This window comes from Fringilla coelebs (assembly GCF_963513975.1).
Source record: "Fringilla coelebs genome assembly, chromosome: 6".
Taxonomy (NCBI): Eukaryota; Metazoa; Chordata; class Aves; order Passeriformes; family Fringillidae; genus Fringilla; species Fringilla coelebs.
In genome coordinates, this window is record NC_140034.1 from 30,393,118 (window position 1) to 30,412,653 (window position 19,536).

General features: G+C 40.2%; 1 protein-coding gene across 9 annotated transcripts in view; it reads right to left on the reverse strand.

Annotated features, from left to right (window-relative positions):
* The window catches only part of MEIS2 (Meis homeobox 2), a 174,950-nt gene that overhangs the window by 5,008 nt on the left and 150,406 nt on the right, over positions 1–19,536 (reverse strand). For 3 of the 9 annotated variants that reach the window (XM_084208599.1, XM_084208600.1, XM_084208604.1), the window contains 2 exons: positions 1,398–1,537; positions 1–107 (listed from right to left, as the gene is read on the reverse strand). The exon at positions 1–107 is cut by the window's left edge and continues 4 nt beyond it. In XM_084208599.1, the coding sequence (XP_084064725.1) occupies positions 1–107; positions 1,398–1,537 (247 nt within the window). The remainder of the gene's footprint in view (positions 108–1,397; positions 1,538–19,536) is intronic. The other 6 variants (XM_084208603.1, XM_084208607.1, XM_084208602.1 and 3 more) reach the window with 3 other exon arrangements.

Genomic DNA, 19,536 nt, shown 5'->3' on the forward strand with positions numbered 1-19,536 from the left:
AGGCCGGATTCCCATGTGCTGCTGACCATCCAACACAAAGCTTCCCATCGGCTGACCCTCTGGACTATATGCTGCTCCTTGGCTCACTGAAGGATCAAGAAGAAAACCTGATTGTAGTCAATCGTGGACACAGAGGAGAAAGAAGAGAAGACATACCAAACAATCAGCAATTGTTCCAGCTTCAGCACTGAAACGCTATATACAATATCTTGGCTGTCACTTTAAACTCAGGTTGTGCTTTTTATGAGCTGATTATGTTACCAGGACTATAGAATAAAAATGCTATAGGGGGCCCAATAAACAAGTTTGTCAAGTCAGTTCACTTGCTTAGGATCTGTTTCTCTACTTACCTTTAATGCAAAACAGTGGAAGCCCGTTGAAGTGCTATGTGTTTTTTCTTAACGAAGTAAGTACCTATTCTGTTCCTCTCTAATTACACAAAGTTGTGAATCTGGCATTTGTGACATAGGGTATTTATGATGAAACTTAATAAAACTTATAAAACTACTCTCACCTACTCTAGAAAGAGTAGGGAAATTCTGGATGTGGCTTTTCCTATTTATGTATACACAGCGTTTGGCTAAATGTTTTGCATGGTTAGTTGAGTTAGTGTTTTCCCCCTTTTTACCTGTTAATGAAAAAGAAATTTAATGCTACATGGGAAGAGTTTCCCAAAGGTTTAATAACCTTTTCAAAAACCTTCAAAGTGAAGCAGCAGGCGAAATCACCATCAAGTTAAAGCCCTTGTTAGTGACAACAGTCATCACCACATGGAGAACAGTTTTATCCCATAACCTCATGTTAGGAAACCACAACTCCCTTGTATGCTGAGGAAATGCATATTAGAAAGTAGAATGATTAACATGGTACCGTTGTTGTGCAAAGTGTTACATATTCTAAATTTTTTAATAGAAATATAGAAAATGTATTGTTATAAAAATCATATGTTTCACTGGGAGCATATCTGCCGCATTCTTAAACAAAAGTAATAATCTTTTAATATTTTCTGGCAGTATGGTACCACGCCACATTAGTAGCATATTGTGAATAGTCAAAGCAAATGAATGGATACAATGAGTTTTACAGCTCGCCTTCCAGAAGTAAAAGCAATGCATACACCAAGGAGTTGTGGGTAGCAAGAAAATGAGATTGTCCTGCTGATTGGATGCAGACAAGCAATGAGTAATTCAAGAGCTCACAGTCAAACAAACTGCTTGTGGCACTACTACTTGTACCCAATTACCAATTCAGAGAGAAAATAAAAAGCAGTTTCAGTAGAGTCAGGGTGGGAAATCTCCAATTAGCACCAATTAGCGAAGTTGCTTCCTACAGCGGAATTCTGGGGACATAAGAAAAAAAATAATCTCCCAGAATGCCTGGTTGAAGCATTTATTTACCAGGTGATGGGACTCCTGAAGAATAACTTGATGAGGATTTGCGCCTGTGGGACTTGAATACAGATACTACTTGGAACTTGCCTGCTCGATTTGACTGGTCAATCATAGGCTGTACTATTCTTCTTCTGGCATTAATAAACCTGCAACAGAATACAAAGAATAGAAGTCCTTTCATCAGCTTGCTTCTCTGTTTTGAGAACACCTCTGCTTTAAAAGTGACAGGATTTTAGCGTGCTGTGGAAATGTGTTTTGCTTCACGTTGCTTTTTAAAAAGAGTATAATTTCACTTTAAAGGATTTTCCTCTAAGTGCTCAGAAATTGTAACTGGTAACACGCTTATCTTACTAGCCAGCTTAAAGCTGGATTTGCCAGAAGGCTTTGAACAAGTAAATGCGACCGAAAACTTGTGTTAAAAGACAATTGTTTCTTTAACTTCTTCTAAGTGGCTCAGATCCTGGTTAAAGTTCACAGGCTGGGAGACTTTCTTTTCCCCTTTCCATCTTAGGGATCCAGCTCTCCTTGCAGCTGGCCATAAATGAGGACCAGGCTTTGCCACTCCATGCTTTCACAAGGTATCGTTAGGTCAGCAAAGCCATCAATTAGGCTGTCTGAAGTTTTATCACCAGCGCAGCAGCAATAAGTGCCGGCCCAGAAAGACTTCTGCTCTTCTACAACTCCTGCAGTTTGAGCCTGTAAAGGCAAGGGTCGTTTGGAGGTCAGTGCCAGCTGGGGGCCACCTCTGTGTCCAAGCGGGGACACCCCGTACAAGGCGACCGCCTGCCTGCCCTCAACTCAGGCACCTTTCAACTCGTTAGAAACCCCCAGTCACAGGTACATGTGGTTAATATTAGGCCCAAAATAACCTTTTTTTTTTTATCTCAAACTGGGGTGGTTGCCGAGGGTTTTGAGCACTGGTAAAGGCAGTTAGTTGGCTCCGGAGCCTGGATTTAATTTTCCTAGTAATCCAAAAATAAGTGCTTGCATATTTCTTATTAGCTAATGTGCAGCAATCCACATCAGCACAAGCTAAGAAGCTAAGCTAAATTAATTTCCCTGAAATAATTTCAAAACTTGCCTATTAACAAAATATCTTTGAAAACAGGGCAATTTTCTATCACTCGGGAGCCACACTTGTTTTTGTCCCTTCTCTTTGTGTTTGAGAACACTTTGGAGCCTTCGTGCAGGTTTTGTGTGCTATTTCACAGCTCAAGCTTTCGCCTGGTGACCCTTAAGGAGTGCTAATGAAGTCGAATACTAGCGTTTAATCCTCTTCAGAAATACTAACATGCCCATCATCCAAAACAGCCTCCAATAATTGCCATTGGGCCCGATCCAACGCCTAGCAAAGTCTTTCAGTCAGTTAACTGAAAACTAAGTTCATCTGCTCATTTAGTAAATTGCTAGCCTTTATATAGCATCAACTCTGCAAGGCCTTTTGTAATGCTTCCCTCACTCCCTCCCACCCTCTGGTTAAATTCCTTCGCAGATAATAAAGGACGGTGGCACACCTTCGATTGCATCTTCTGTAATCACAGTGGTGGAAATTTCATTAGACAGACGCATAAATGCTACAAGTAACACTAAAGGGCTCTTTTGCATCCTTCTGTTTACATCCAAAAGACATTCTTTATTCTTTAGGAAAAGTACCATTCAGTTGTCAGAAATGTCATCCTGCCTCAGAATTAGTCATGACTTCAGCTATTAAAATAAAAACTCAGACACAGTCAATATATTTGTTTATTCCCTTCTGATTGGCACATCACTGCCAGTTCTGTGATTTTGAAGTGTGTTTCCGTCCTCAGAGACAAAGGTCCCCGATAGGACTTATTTGCTGAGTTACTTTCCAGCAATGTTGCTGTGCTGACCAAATGGAGCCTGACCTGAACCTCCTCCATCCAGCACGCCTTTTATCAGCTAAAGTTAAGGCCAATAGAGATTAACAGGAAAGCCTGATAAGACTGTTTTCTCTTCTCCTATGAGCTTCTAATGGTGTATACAGATGGCAAGGTTTTAAAGAATGGAATGAACACTTATTTAGGCCTGTAAAAAATCACAGAAACACCCCCCCACACACGCACACACTTTCCATCTTACTAACCCCTTTTCTTCAATCAGGCCAGTCTTCAGGAAAACCAAATTGCTCTTTCGTTTTTTTTTATTTAAACCCCAACCACTTTTATTATTTACATCTGGTGGTCCCCTTATTTATGTCCTTCTTCACTTCCCTGCATACACACCCCTGCTCACAGGGCTGCGAAGCATTATGGGCCTTGGCTCTCAGCAGGAGAACTCCACACTGTCTTCAAACAAATAATTAAGGGGAAGGTTAAAGGTTCACCCAGAGGTCATATCTTTGGATACTCCTCAGAAAGTTTACATTAGTAAGAAATGGGTGCCCTCTGAAGTGTTCTTTCAATGGGCTCACACAACAAGGCACAGCATTAAGAAAATTCTACATCCTCAAGGATTTCAGGTAACATCTGCTTTACCTCTGAGCACAGAGATTGGGATACTGTGCTCCAGCCTTACATATTCGAAGGTCTCCACTGACTAAGCCTTTGGGACGGGTGTTGAAAACCCCATCTTGCCCAGCCATTCACTCCCAGAGGAGCATGGCCTTATTTTATCCTGCTGATGTGAATAAAGCCAGTCTTTCACTGCAAACTCTACCTAGAGGCAATTCACTAGCTGCTTTGGAAATGGGAGTTCAAGCCCTAAAAGTGAGTACTCCATATTTGTTTTCCTACCAAAAAACAAACAAACAAACAAAAAACAACCAAAAAAACCCCCCCAAAAAACCCAAAAGTGATACAATTTGTCCAGTTAAAACTTGAGGGTTTGATTTCTGATTTCATTATTTCTTCATTTTTCTTTTTCATATCTGCATAACAGCAGGTGCAAGCAATGTCCTCTAGACCAGCAACAACTTCATCTAGAGAGAAGATACATGATCTATACTTGAAAATATATAGGAGAACAGGCTTTAGGCATCCAGGTAATTTTGAAATTCCATTGCTATCACTCCTCTGAAAAATCTTGTTCATAAACAGCATCAGTTATACCCACCAGTGGGTATGTCTGAAAAACGACACAGGATATTATTTATATTTGCAAGATTGCAGGTGCAAAACAGACATACATTTCAGGTGAAGGTAAAAATCGAATCCTAGTTTCACTAGCAGTAGCTACATCATGTAATGCATCAGCACAATTGGTAGACAAGGGCATAGAATGCAGAGTTTGTGCATTATTATTTATTCCTTATACTGCCCCATAAATATGCACAGTGCATAACAGAGACGTAGAAAACAGAGTCCCTGCCCTAGCCTTTACGTTTTTTGAAGGCTGTTTTTGAATCCCTCGGAGAGCCATATCCAGGGCCAAAGTAAAGCAAAATACAGCCTTTCACACAGCACTTCAGTTTGTGCTGCAGAAACACTGATGTTATTTAGGCACAAATGTCTTCAAAAGGCATTAAGAGACAGGTGAAAAAAGAGAACAGCAATGCCACTCTTTTCAGCATTATTTGGAACCGTATAAAAGAAGAATTCACAGCTCTGCTCCTGACACTAATCGCTTACCTTGTTCTTACCCTTCACCCAGAGGCCAAAGATTGAATGGCCTGAAAAGATGAGTAAAATCTATCAAAAAAGACATGGACTTCTTTGTTTCTCTGCTGTTAATAGTAATTCCTATTATTTGGATGATAGCAGCAGTTAGAGGACCCAATGAAGCTCAGTCTTACTCCAACCCCTGCTTCACAAGCACACTGTCCAAGAGAACTCAGTCTGAACAGATTTCCAGGCAAAGCCTGGGGGAGAGGAGAGACGCCTTCTCCCTGTTTGCAGAGGGGAACAGAGACAGAAGGAGATTAAGTGACAAGGCCAAAGTCATACAAGAGATCTTTGGCAGAGCCACACACCCAACATAGATTTCCTCAGTCCTCTTTCAGCGCTCCTACAATCTGCTATCCATATGCTATCTTTCCTTTGTTCCCCCAGCTTAACAGTCAGGCGCACTGGCAGGGGACTGCAAAGAGAGCTCACATTGCCACTGTTTGTGCCTTACCTGCTGCGTAGATAAAGAGGGGTCATCAGCCTCCAGGGCTGTGAGGCAATACCTTCACAAACTCTACATTCATGTGGTATTTGGTCCTCATTCCAGAATGATAAATGAGGTGTGTAATGTTGAGAAATACATGTCATTGACATAGCAGGCTCAATAAAAAACTCACTCCCAGCATTTTGCAAATGACAGATTACCAACCTTGCTTATTCACACAATAGCCATTTGAATCGAAAGGTTTTTTGCATCTTGTATTTTTTCTTTAATTGCTAGCTAAAGCAGCCACATCTATTTCCTATAGCCAGAGTCTTTCTCACACAAGTAGTTCTGGTTACTTTTGCGGGACAGCTCATGAAAGCGCAAATGAACAAGACCTGGCTCAAAATGTAAAACAACATGGACTTTTAAAGGAAGTGATTTCACTTTTATCTGCTTAGAGCAAAACCCAGTAGAGCAATAAAGGTGGACTAGTGAATATGCAATGTAGTCTGGTGATTTGGTAGCACTAGTCCTAATTGGTTCCTTCCATTGATAATTAGCATGACAATATAATCTAAATATATGCATTTAATCACATCTCTTCAAACAGAGACTTGGTTTTCTTTGTCCAAAATAAATATGCATTCTGTACTTTATAGGAAGCCCTGTAATTAATCTTCTTTATATATTTATCATATTTAATCTCAAGTCATATCAAATGACATTAAACTCAAATTTGCATAATACATTTTATTCTTATAATAAAATAATGTTCTGATAAAATCATAGAGACATATTTCTGCAAAGTGCAAAGGGAATAAATAGCAAATAGTGATCTCTTAATCTGCTTCTTCAAATCTGGCACACTCAAAAATAATTTTGTTGTTGTTTCCACTGTCTTTTTTATACCATTTACATATATTTTGAAACACCGTGACCACACCATAACTGAATCTGCTTAAGAGCAGTTCTTGAAATGAACTCTTAGGAACTGTACTGATTAGCAATCAGAATCAGAAATCTCCAGCTTTACTTTATGGCTATCATGGAAAATTCACTGTAAGTATGTAGGGTCACAACAGGTCTTGTTTCAGAAGGATGAAGTACATGAATGTTCAGGAAACTATAACTAGTTCCCAACTGGGGGCCTAATCTGAACTCAAGCAGAGAGTGATATTTAACTCCCATCACTTGTCTGTATGTCTAATATCTTCTCTGAGATAAACTGGTGCCAAACTGAACCATTCCTGCCCCAGCAGCATAGACTGCTCCCCATGAGAAACTGAGGAACAACATGGAGCCACCATGTACAACGCCAAACTTCAGTGTCAGTCTTCAATCTGTATTTCCACTTAAAATATCCATCCCAGAAAACGAGGTGCTAAAATATTGAATTTATTTAACAAACCAGCCACTGCATAAATCGGTTCTCAATTCTTTATGTGAAAACCAGAGAAATAAACAAATTTGTGAGATGAATTCACAATCAGTTCTTGAGAAGGATTAATGACAAGAAAAGCTTTGACTCGGTTGTAGCCCAAGACACTTCTGCTCTTAGACTTGCAAAGGACAGAAGTACTGAATGAACACTGTCACAGACTTAGTCACAGAAACAATAAAAATACAAGTAATGACAACAGCAACACTAATTTGGGGTTAGAATTGTTTGTTGCTGTATGAATAAAAAAATTAATTTTTAAAAAATTTAAGGTGCCCAGGGGAACAGTCTTGCAAGATTTTTCAGAAACCTGCCAAGTGTAGATGAGAAGCTCAACTCTTATTAAATCTCCATAAATGGGAGCTGAGCTTGAAGAATAAATGGGGTCTAAGCACCTGCTTCAATGTTTTTGCTGAGTAAGAGTCTAAGAATGCATTCTAAAAAGTAATCCAACTGTTTTCACCTTGGACAGGGAAATAAATCCTTGCCTAAATGATATTTCAGTCTTTGGACTATGCACATGTCAGTGTTTAGCTCAAGTGCATATGCTACACTGATCCCTTGCTGCCCAAGAATGCCCTAATTTTGAAGGGAAAATAACCAACGAACGAGTCACAAAGTATGTTTTCCTAAGTAACCTAGAAAATTACTTCTTTGCCAAGCAGAAAAAATAATTTTAAAAGTCGTGAGCTGCTCAGAGCGGTCTAAAAGAATGCATTAGAAAAGACTAATTTGCAGAAACACTTTTATCAATATCCACCCCCTGCCTTTACAGCAGTCTTTGTCTATCACCTAAACTTTAATCTGAGCAAGTAAAATCTATTTATCTTAGTTTATTTAACTTCTCCCTCCACTATGTATTCTAAATTGACAGAATTAGGTTTAGGCAGTATGTGTATGTACAGAAATAGTTGAAAAAGCCCTTGTTTATACTTCACCGAATCTATGCCACACCTGGTTACCAACTCATATTTGCAGCATTCCTTATAGGAAATTAAAAAAGCTGACTTAGTCACCTGGAAATGAGCCATGTAAATAAGACTTCCTTAAGTCATGAATATTAAGAAATGGAATCAGTTATGCAATTGCTTTTGAGAGGAAGCAGGAGGGACAGGCCAGTTTATTCCCTGGCAAAGCCTCACCTAGTTTTGGACAGCCTTGTTAGAGAAGGGAGGTTAAGGACTTTTTACACTGACTTTCTAAAGCTTATTCAGACACATCTATCAAAGGTGTCATTCAAAGGACCTAAATCACCATCCATGTTTGGTGAAGACTCCAGAAGATGACAGAGAACAACTTAGCTGGGCGCTTGAGGCAGCCTGAGGTAGGTGCTAACCATCCCAAAGACTTCTGCCGCATCTTCCATGTTTATGTTCGACTTCCTAAAAATACGTCTTGCCATTTGGAGCTGCCAATTGTTGGAAATCATGATTTTGCTCGTCCTGTAACTGTGAGACTGTCCTAAAAAAATCAGAAATTTAAACAGCACCCTTCCCAGTGTTTACTTTGCGAGTTTTTCAGTCATTGTGCCACATTTTTAAAACGCTCTTCTCAGCCACAAGATCTAGAAACTAACTTGATAAGATTCTCACATAACCATTGTCTCCTGGAGCTGGGACCTCGAATTAACATGAAATAACTTGAGCCTTGAGATAAAATCATGAGAATTGGCAAGACACGCATCTATTCACCTCAGAGGAAAATCCACCTCGTTAAACGTGCAACTCTCGTTTACCAGATCACTCCTTGGGAGCGGGAGAAAGGATTTGGCTCTGCCGAGGAAAGCCGTGGCGGCTGTCACGGGGAGCACCCTCACCGCAGCACAACCCGGGGGAGCCGCCCTGCCTTCGCCCCGGGACAGGGGCTTGTGCGCGGGGCCTTCCCCGGCAGGGACGGAAAGGCCCCAGCCGCAGTTGGGGCTCCCCACCAACCCGGCAGCCCGCAGCACCGCAGCCCCTCAGAGCCCCGCAGCCCTCACTGCCCCTCAGCCCTCACTGTCCCGCAGCCCTCACAGGCCCGCAGCCCTCACAGCCCCGCAGCCCTCACTGTCCCGCAGCCCTCACAGCCCCGCAGCCCTCACAGCCCCGCAGCCTTCATTGCCCCGCAGCCCTCACTGCCCCTCAGCCCTCGCTGTCCCGCAGCCCTCACTGCTCCGCAGCCCTCACTGTCCCGCAGCCCTCACAGCCCCTCAGCCTTCACTGTCCCGCAGCCCTCACTGTCCCGCAGCCCTCACAGCCCCTCAGCCCTCACAGCCCCGCAGCCCTCACAGCCCCGCAGCCTTCACAGCCCCGCAGCCCTCACTGTCCCGCAGCCCTCACAGCCCCTCAGCCCTCACAGCCCCGCAGCCCTCACAGCCCCGCAGCCTTAATTGCCCCGCAGCCTTCATTGCCCCTCAGCCCTCACTGTCCTGCAGCCTTCACAGCCCCGCAGCCCTCACTGCCCCTCAGTCCTCACTGCCCCGCAGCCCTCACAGCCCCGCAGCCCTCAGAGCCCCGCGCCAAGGCCGCATCCAGCCGTTCCATGGGGTGGGCAGCAGCAGCGCTGGCCAGGGAAGAGCTACGGCTCCCCGCCGCAGAACTGGGCTGGCCTCGAGGTCCAGCCTGGGTGGCCCCAGGGGAGGCCTCCCGCTGTGCAGCAGGGCGCCATGAGGTGGGGCCAGAGCACCGCTGCGGGGCCGGGGGTGCCGCTGCCCCCGCGGAGCCGGGCCGCGCCATGGCCCGGCGCGCCTCGCTCGGTGCGCCGGGAGGGCAGCGTGCCTGGGCAGCGCCGCTCCACTCCCGCCACGGCCGCGGGTGGGCACAGTTTTCCCCACGAGCTCCCAGCAAACCTCAACCTAATTGGAAAAGTATCATCCCTTATTCCCCCTTGGCTCCTGGTGGGAAACAAGCGTCTTTTGGTGCATGCCCCCTGAAACCACAGAACACACGCCAGAGGAAGCTGTTCCTCTTTTGACAGTGCCATCAGCTTGCTCATATATGTTTTTTTAACACGCACCGTAAAATGATCTTTTAAAGATGCTTGAAAGGAAGGGAGGAGACAAACAGACATACTTCCTTAGCTATTCATATCTTACAGATAAAATGTAAAGTCAATAGATACAAGCTGTAGCATTTAACCTCATCCTGTGCTTGATTTATTGCAGATGGGAATCAACTAGAAACTGAATCACTTTGAAATTTTTACTACTGACGTTAAAATTCCATGTTTGTATACATTCGTCTTGTGGAGATGCTAAATACAATTTTAGCTAATTTGGCATGCACTTTGATTTGCTAGCATTTAGAAACTCATGTTAAAGGTAGAAAACAAATCTCCTCTAAAATCTCAAGCAACTCATGCATTTAAAGATGTGTTAATTTGTCATCTTAAACTCCTAGGAAAAGATTTTCAAAACTAATTAGGCTCCAACAGTCTTGAGAACGCAATCAGGAGCTGAGGTACCTCATTTTAGGTAACTTTAAAAAAAACCCAGACAAAGTGTAGTTTTTGAATAATATCACATTCAAGTACTTTACATCTATTTTTAACTTACCAATATTTAACATATTAATTTTTAAAAATCAGTTCTAAATTGACCGATAAGGAGAGTTGTCAACAAATTTAACATCTGTTTAACTTCCCTGATCAAATAAGATTAAGGCACTAATTCCACCTTTTACATTTCAGTGGAAACTACCTAAGTAGCAACTTGCCAAAAATGCATAAAGGTGTTTAGCAATTATGTAGTGGGTATGTTTGAAGAGATCAAGGTGCACTCACATGTCCTGTGCTATGGGTATCTGATTAGCTTGTCATCTACTCTGAAGAAGATGTAGCCCAACTCTCCTATACTATGTAACAGGCCAGCTGTTAGCTGTCTGTCAAGCACCTAAAGTGGACAAGTAGTCCAGGAGCAAAAATGTCACTCCTTTGATCTGGCAAGGAGCAGCTGCTGATTTATAGAGTAGGACTTTGTTCTTCCGTTCTATTTTACTTTCTTTCCTAAGGCAGAACCACAAAATCCAGCAGAAAAAAAAAAAAGTGCCATTCTCTGCAACATCAACAAGCTCTGACAACTGCAACAGGGTTTTTCTTGGCCCTAACAAAGCTCTCAGGCATCTCCTTTGACGCTCACCTTTTTTTTCCTTCTTCTTTTTGCAATGCGGTAGTTATTGTTTAATTCAGCTTCTGTAAATGGAATGGACTGTGGCCAGCAAGCCTGGGGCATAAACACACCTGTATGAAAGAAGCCTTATTGTAGCAACCATCTACAACCAACCTGCACATGCACTACCAGTTCGTGAGTTCAGAAGGAATGTTCCATTTTCCCTAACAGTAAATTTTGCCTTAAGATAACTTTTTTTTGTACCCACAGTCCTGTCTTGACCATGAAGCATGTACACTTTTTCATTGTTATTAAAATCTGAAGAAAAAAAAAGTGTATTTTTCTACCTGCCAACCAGGGAATGTCAAGAAATTGGATCCAAAGAGCCCACTTTAAAAAAAAAAAAATACAGCCAAAATATATTTATTGAAACACACTACTGAAAGGTTGAAAACTAGGATCCTAAAGATGTCTGTTCTGTTTCAGACATAGTGATGTGCTTGCAAGCACCTCCAGCTTATACTGCTGCAGATTTCCTCAAAAAAAGCATTTGGTGGAACAAGAACTCAGTAAGAAATAGCATTTGATGCAGCTAACCAGACTGCAGCACTGCCAGCCCAGAGTGAATGCTCCATTCGTTCTCTTAGAAGGTGCTGAGCAGATTCTGTGAGGTGATTTGTTACTACACGGGCTGTTAAAGTCCTGTCTCACCCATTGGTATAGCAAGAGGGTTTTCCTTTATTTCCCTTATGATCTGTTTTCCAGTTTATTAGCCAAAAACCCAAACCTACAGGGCACAGTAAAAGGCTGTAGTAGAACACTGCTGAAGAGGAGAGAAGCTGTGTGTTTGACCCTGGTTTGTGTCCACACACATGCTGTGTTCACATTTCTTTATACTGTAACTTTAAAAACAGATAAAAAAGGGTTACAAAAACAAAGATGGGAAGAGGTGAGGGTGGTGGGGGCGACATCATGACTACAAGATCTTTTGCATATATGTTAGCTTGTGCAAATAAATAAGAACTATTACAGCCAGAGCCCTAAGGGAGGCAGGAAAATGATGATGTACAGGATAGTATAAAATGATATATTAAAAACTGTGCTGTCAGTGGAACAATAGAATATTAAGCAAAAGTCCATAATAATTGGCAGATATTTAGCAGTAGACATCTTTCTTTGGTTGGTGGGTACTAAAGTATACGTGAGAGGAAAGAGAACTAGTTAGTCAATTAGAAGTAATGGGCATAAATAATACACTCTGTGTAAATACATCACCCCCTTTCCCAAGTTATAGCTCTTATCCAGATACACCTAACAACCTCTCAGTAAGCCATACCTACATGCTGATATCTCTTGTGTTTTGCTCTTTGCACTGTCTGGGTACTGGAGATTCTGCTTATGTAAATCTTTCTTCCTGTAGATGCAGATGTTAAATATTTTTCCTTTAATTTTTACAATTATAGTGGCAAGACTTCATCAAACCAGAGGGTCTAATGTCTTAGTAGTTAAAGATGTGTCAACACCATACACACCATGAAACTGCAGCCTGCCATGTTATGGAATACATGCTTCACAGGGATGAGCTGGTAGCAGAACAAGTGTGGGACAAGTATATTAAGTATGCTAAAATGAAGTGGTACAGTGCCATACTGGCAAAACTTTTGCTATCTCTCATCCCATCTTGTGTTCTCTGTATTCCACATGAATCAGGGGGAAATGTTCTAAAAACATTTTTAAGAGTTTGTTACATATGAGCATGTTTCATGGATGCTTGTGTCTCAGTTGTAAGCCACATGGTTTGGGATGGAAAAACTGAAAATCTCTGTGGAGCTGTTTCCTCAGCCTATCATTCCATATTCCAGGCTCTCATATTTTCTGACCTTCATCTCTCCAGGGCTCAGTCTCACTCCCTAGCCTACCTTGTTGGCTCTCCAGAGATAGTTGCAAAGTGCAGCAAGTCAGTGATAAATCTTGCTGGTGCTCTGCAAGGGTCCTATCCTAGATGGACATATATGTGACTGTTACACCATTTCTTGTCTCTCTGCTCTTTTGAACAAGCTTCTGTCTTCTGAACAAGCAAGGACTGAAATCTTGAAGGTTTGCTCTTTCTAAAACATTTGAAAGGCTGGGTTCTCCTGATTTCAGTACTCAGCTGACTTATGGGCAGAGCAGAGCATTGGAGAAGCCTGTGCTCAAGTGCCCCATGTTTCAGTTGTTGGCTTTCCCAGCTAAAGAGAGCTCTTCTAATGTATTTTTCTTTCTTTCATTAAAGTATGGGTAGCTGGAGATTTTTTTTTTTTAATGCAGTCATTGCCACTTAAATAGCTCACTTGAAAATTAAATCCTACTGCAGAAAGAAATTTGAAATGTATTTCTTTAGTCAAAACTGGCTAGTTCTGTACTGTGTTCCACTATCTCATATTTTGCATACAATTGAGATATTTGTCATGAAATTAAACCCAATCTATATAACCTATCTAATATTTACCTTTCTTTCTTCATGAGAACAGTTTGGAAACTGTGTGTGATCTTACATAATTTTAATACCTGGTTGCTGATGGATTTCAATATTAGCTCTGACTTCTGACTGATAGGATGTTGAGGCTTAATTTTCAGAATTTCACTAATTGTTCCTACACTGCATAGGGGTAAAGGCATCTAAGAATACGTGTATAAACCTGCATTTGAGCCCACAAAACTGGTTATGGAAGGGTTGTATCCAACAATGTTTGTCACTTCATCCTGGTCAAGTAAAGCACTCAAATGCATAAGGCAATTTTCAAAATTATCAAGTTCTATTATCAAAATCCTCAAAGGCTCTGTAAAGATAATCCCAAATGTTCAGTGAATTTCTGAGTTACAGGGCAATACTAGCAAATGAGTGTTGGCATTCATGCCTAAATTGTAGGTGATCTGCTCTCAAGGAATTTTCTGTCTCTGGTTAGATGTTCCAGGAATCACCAGAAGGTGGACTTAGATACCTAACTACATTTTTTTGGTTTAAAAAAAAAAAAAAGTGCTTTCACTTAACACTGAAAATGCCTAAATTTTTTAGGCATGTAGATTTCTATTTTTTACTATCCCATCCCACCATCATTTTCACGTTGTATATTTGTGTTTCCTAACAGTTAGTTACTTTCTGCAGTAACCATGCTCAGTCTCTGAGTTATACACTTATGTCCCGTCAGGATTCCTATGACAGACATCTTCCTAAGACAGACATCTTAGGACAGGCCTTTTTGCCCTTGTAATAACAGAGATAAATATCTCTCCTTTTTAGCTGACACCATTATTATCTGACTGTTTATCTGGGAAGAAGGAGATCAAGTTTTACCTCCCTATCCTGCTCAATTTGGAGCACAGACATGAGCATGGGGCCATCACATTCTAAAAGAGTATCTGAATCACCCACAGAGTCAGTACAGCAAACAAAGCCCTTTCAGTTCATGTTCTGAAGATGTTCCACCCGAATTAAGCAATTTTACTGCCATAATTACCCAGCACTTAACTTTCACACATCTGAAGTTGGAGCCTTAACCAAGAGGCTGTACAGTCAAGCCCATGTTCTTAATTAATTTTGTTCTAGTGACTAGTCATTACATACACAAAAGAACTGGAAATGGGGGGAACAAGAAAGGCATGATAGTGAAGAAGAGTAAAGATGAAGCATTATGTTCAATAGCCCATTGATTGAGAAATTCAACTCAATTGGAACAGTTAACACATTGATTTAAATCAAGACGAAGGGAAGACCTGCAAACATATATTCTATTTAACAAGTGAATTTTCTAGCCATTGAGCCATTGAGGATAGCACTCCCTCTACCCCATTTGACTCTTTTGCATAAAGCTTGGTATGGTTGATATACGACAAGAACTTTGGCTGAGTTTGGCCCTTGGGGAAGTTTGGCCCTTGAGGCAAGGCTGATTTTGTGTTGAAAGTTGTGTCGCTGTGGAACAGGTTACTGCCTATTTGTCATTGTATACATATTTGTCTTCCTGTTCTGTCCTGGAGGTCCTTTATATAATGAAATAATCATGGACTTTATGGTACTGCTAGGGTTACAGTTCCAGGTTTCTCAATTATATCCCATTCTTACCAGATTTGTGCATGCTCACCAGTGGGAAAAAGTGTGTGTAGACTAAAAGTTCTTAAGCTTCCTGGGACTAGATAGCAACTAGATGATGCTGGAAAATTCAGAGGTTGCAAAAGCTAAAGATTAACTTAAACTAAAGATTGCAGGTTTTGTGCTTGACACTCATATGCAACTCAAATGTGATACATATCTAACAGATACATATATTATTGAGGAAATATTTTATAAAATATGCTACACAGGTCTTTTATTGTGGCTTAATCAGTTCATAAGCCAATATTATAATAAAACTTTCATAAGAAGCTCAAACCAAGTTTTACAGCATCTTTAACCAACCGTTGAAAGAAACACAAAATTTAAGGTCAATAGAAATATTATGTAAAACAAACAAATAAACAAACAAAAAGCCAGTGAAAATAGAAAAAATTGAACCAAATTCACAGGCAGCATCTTCAAAGAAAATAGTTCAGCATCGTACTTTCATGCATAAGAACTTAAAAATTAATTTGATAAGAAATTAACGATAATTGGAACAAAAATAATGTTTTTATTTGAATTAATTGTCCAAACTGAAGAAAACTTACAAACTACAAATCCAGACACCCATTCAGATTGACTAGTAAAGGAGAATTAAGTTTCCATTTCCTTTTCTTAATTCTTTCCCAGTTGTTATAATCAGTCCTTCCAGTGTGATTATAGTATCATCCACAAAGTTTTTAGCATCATTGTAATGAAAAAAGCTATTCTTTACATCTTTATGAATCACATGAAGTTTAGCAGACCCTAGTAATGCCACATCCATTTTAATCCTAGTAAATTCTAGCCTAAGACAGCATAGCCTCTGGTGTCTTGTTGTAGTGTGTTGCACAATAGTGTCTCACCTGGGTTCTCGGAGATGTTGCAGGAAGCGCATTAGCTCTATCAGTCAGTGAAATAAATAAAAACAAATATAGTAGTCAATAGGAATAGAAAAAATTAGAAAAGGGTTTTGACAGAAGCTTGAGTTGAAAAATCCAGCTGTATTTTATGTATGTCCCTTAATCAATTTTGCTGAGATGAGTGGTCCAGTTAGCTGCCTAATTTTTGATGCCTGATAACATGTTCCCAGTAAAAAAAAAAAAAAATCTAGAGGACCTGTATTCCCAAGAAACCAGGGTCTATAAAAGAACAAATATGAAAACATCATAATGTGAATTCCACAGATTTCACAGTTCTACGTACCTGACTGCTAGGACAAATCTAATGCAAAGATGTGCAGCTAAGATGGGTGCCTACACTTCATTTTCAAGCATAGTAAAAAAAACATAAAAATTGAAAAGAGAAAATCTTTTTGGGCATGTTTTGCATCCAGACCAAAACTCCCTATTTAATCCTTCTGCCAAATTTATTCCAAGTGCTACCAAGATCATGCTCTGTTTTTTTCTGATATAGCACAGACCTATAATAGCTGCTTAAGCATGCCATACAGTATTAATCTTCCTCATGAACGCTGTCCCAAACCAGTTTCCATGGAGAGAAATTAAGAGGTATGTACAGGCAAAGGAGAAAATATATGGCTAGCCAATGATACAGAAAGGCTCTTTAGATACAGAAAGGCTCTTTAGATGGGAGCTATGGTAGAGAGGAAGTATTTTTCAACTGAGATTGTTGAACTGAGGGGAGGACAGCACTAGAAAAAGTGAAAAAAGAGGACGATGGGGGGAAAACAGAGAAATCTATGTTGAAGTATGTTTCAACATTTTTTTAAAGAAGACAATTTTGAAATTGATCCAGAAAAGGAGGGAGGAAGGTTGCTGAAGTGCCTAAAGTAAGAGGTGATTTTTCTTGATGTGTATGTGAAGCACCAGCATTTGATACAATAAGGCGGGATGAAGAACTGTGACTTAGAGTACTGGGAGAAGGGGACTACAGTTCTCAAGGTGGGAAGAGATGAAGGCAGAAACAAGAGATGTTTTGTTGAAGTGCACATAGGAAAAGGGGTGGACAGTGGAGGTGTGAGAAAAAGAACACTAGGAACACTAGGAAATACATGGGTTTGGGACAGTGAGAATGAATGTGTGAGGAGTATCAACAAGTAAAACTCATATTTAAGAATGTCTGCTGGATTAATGTTGCTCTGGGTTCATTGTCAATTTTGTTTGCCAGGTTTTAAACCCATATATATATAATGATACTAAACATGAACTTCATTTAGACAATACTCTGTTAACTGTTAGTTTGTTAGCCAAGCAATCTGCAGTAGCTGCAGCTGTGGCTGGTTCCATGTCATCAGTCATTTTAACTCTAATAGTCATTAGTGTGAAGCTTTCCACAGTATTTTACAGTGATACTTTCCTCTCAGTTCTTGAGTTCTGTTTTATTTGAATGGACTATGTATCCTTTAACATCTAAATCATTTTTCCTGAGAATCATCTACACAGCTACACTTTGGAACAGAAGATGTCAATGTGGTTCTGACAAACGTCTGCAATATTTGTTAAAAAATCCCCCAAACAAACCACAAACCCAAAATGTAGTTTTGAAGAGTTTATGATTATCTATAATTAATATCTTTCTCTATTATACAGTCCAAAGAACCAAGTCCTGAAACAGCATGCATCTCTGTGAGAGGATGGCCTCTACATACCACCAGTTGTTTAATCCTCTCTGTTTGTTGTGTGCGGAGCATGAAGTAGGCAATAGCTTATGACTGCTTTAAACAGTGCTTGCCTGCCCTATGACTTTTCAGAAGATCTCAGGATGAGGTTAGCATGAAAAAGAGCTTGATTTCTCTAAGCAACAGTTATTCAGACTGATGTCACCTATTCATTTACTGGGGACCATATAAAAAATATAAAAATAAGGGAAAAGACTCAACAGTTGGACTTAAGTCTGAAATGGCATCTACAGTATCATTACCACCAAGTGCATAAAACCTGAGCTCGATTTTGGCCTACTTAAAATTGCTATTTTGCTGTGAAGGGTTGGCAAAGCAATTTATAAAATGATGGGGTAAAAATAAGAGAAGTCTCATTAAAAGCTTTTTCTTTTCTTTAAATGAGAGCGAACAGAGTAGGACTGTTTGAGTTTGAACCACTTATTACCTTTGTACATTTGTCTTTCTTAACTTCTATTAACTGATTAGATTTCCCTTAGAAGTAAATGTTCATTGATAGATAATTGTATCGTTGTGGCTTCTTATTGGGGAAAAGTATTACATCCGCACACTTAAGATAGATAAAACCAGATGGATGTATCTGCCTGTCCATCAATCTCTGTACTCAAGAAGCCTGTGGGTATTTTTACAGAATTTAAATCAGTTGCAAACAAAAGGGGCATTTTAAAGAAGGAAAATACACTTAATTAAAAAGATGTCAAAATTATTTTATTGTCAACATCCACAATATCTGTGACACGGTGATGTTGTGTAACTTGAATGCCAGTTCTCAGAACCATAATGAGTAGCTATTAGAAAAAGCAGGGACTTATTATTAGTATCCCCACAGAGTTATCTTCTAAATTATTTATACTTGCAACACTTTCACGTAATGGCAGTTTTAAATTCAAGCAAACAAAGCAAACCACACAATAAAGAGAGGGAAGAGAATTGTACAGAAACCTTTTCTGAATATATGTAGTTAGAAAGGCGAGTCAAACAAACTCATCAGATTTTGTTTCCTACTCAAATTCTCATGAGATTTGCAATAGACAGCATCAAAGCTTTCTGGGGTTGTGTCACCTTGATAAAGGATTGAACAGCACTGCATCTGTTTTATGTCTCACATCTAAAATGTAAAGGAATGCAACTTTATTTGTCTGGTGCAAGTTTGCTTATTGTCTTTGAAATTCCACAGCAGACCCTCCACAAAAAGCTTAACTATCAGAAGGGTGCAAATAACACCAGAGCCTTGTGTTCTCTTACGTTCATCCCTTAGGTTATGGAGCTAGGTTTGCATAAGAGTTGGGGGGGAGCAGCAGGGGAGGATTGTTGGTTTTATATAAACTTAGCATTGCGAATTACTGATTCTGCTTTCCACACATGCTTTACTAATACAAAGTGTAATGATTAACACTTCAGGAGTCAATGATTTTCAGAAAAATTGAGGTGGGATGCCTTTTTTTTAAAAAAAAACCCTTCAGCCAAACTGAAGCCTGCTCAGTGCAGAGATAATTTGAGTTAAATTGAAGAGAAAATAGCTCAGGCTGAAGACTCTAATGGTCTCCTTCTGATCTTAAACTGTTTGCATTTATGAAGATATAAAGATCACCCTGTTCACTTTCCATTAACCAAACTATGAAGTTTTGTCTTAACCATCAAAACAAATTCCAGCTGAAATCACTTTCTTATTAGATTACTGAGCAGCTACACTGGTTACTTTAAAAACAAATTTCTAACCCCCAAAAAGGAAAAACCCCAGCATGTTTTCTCCTCTGTAACAAAAGTATGTAGCTAAATACTCCCAGCTTTTTGTCAGTCATAATAGAAGCAGGTTTTAAA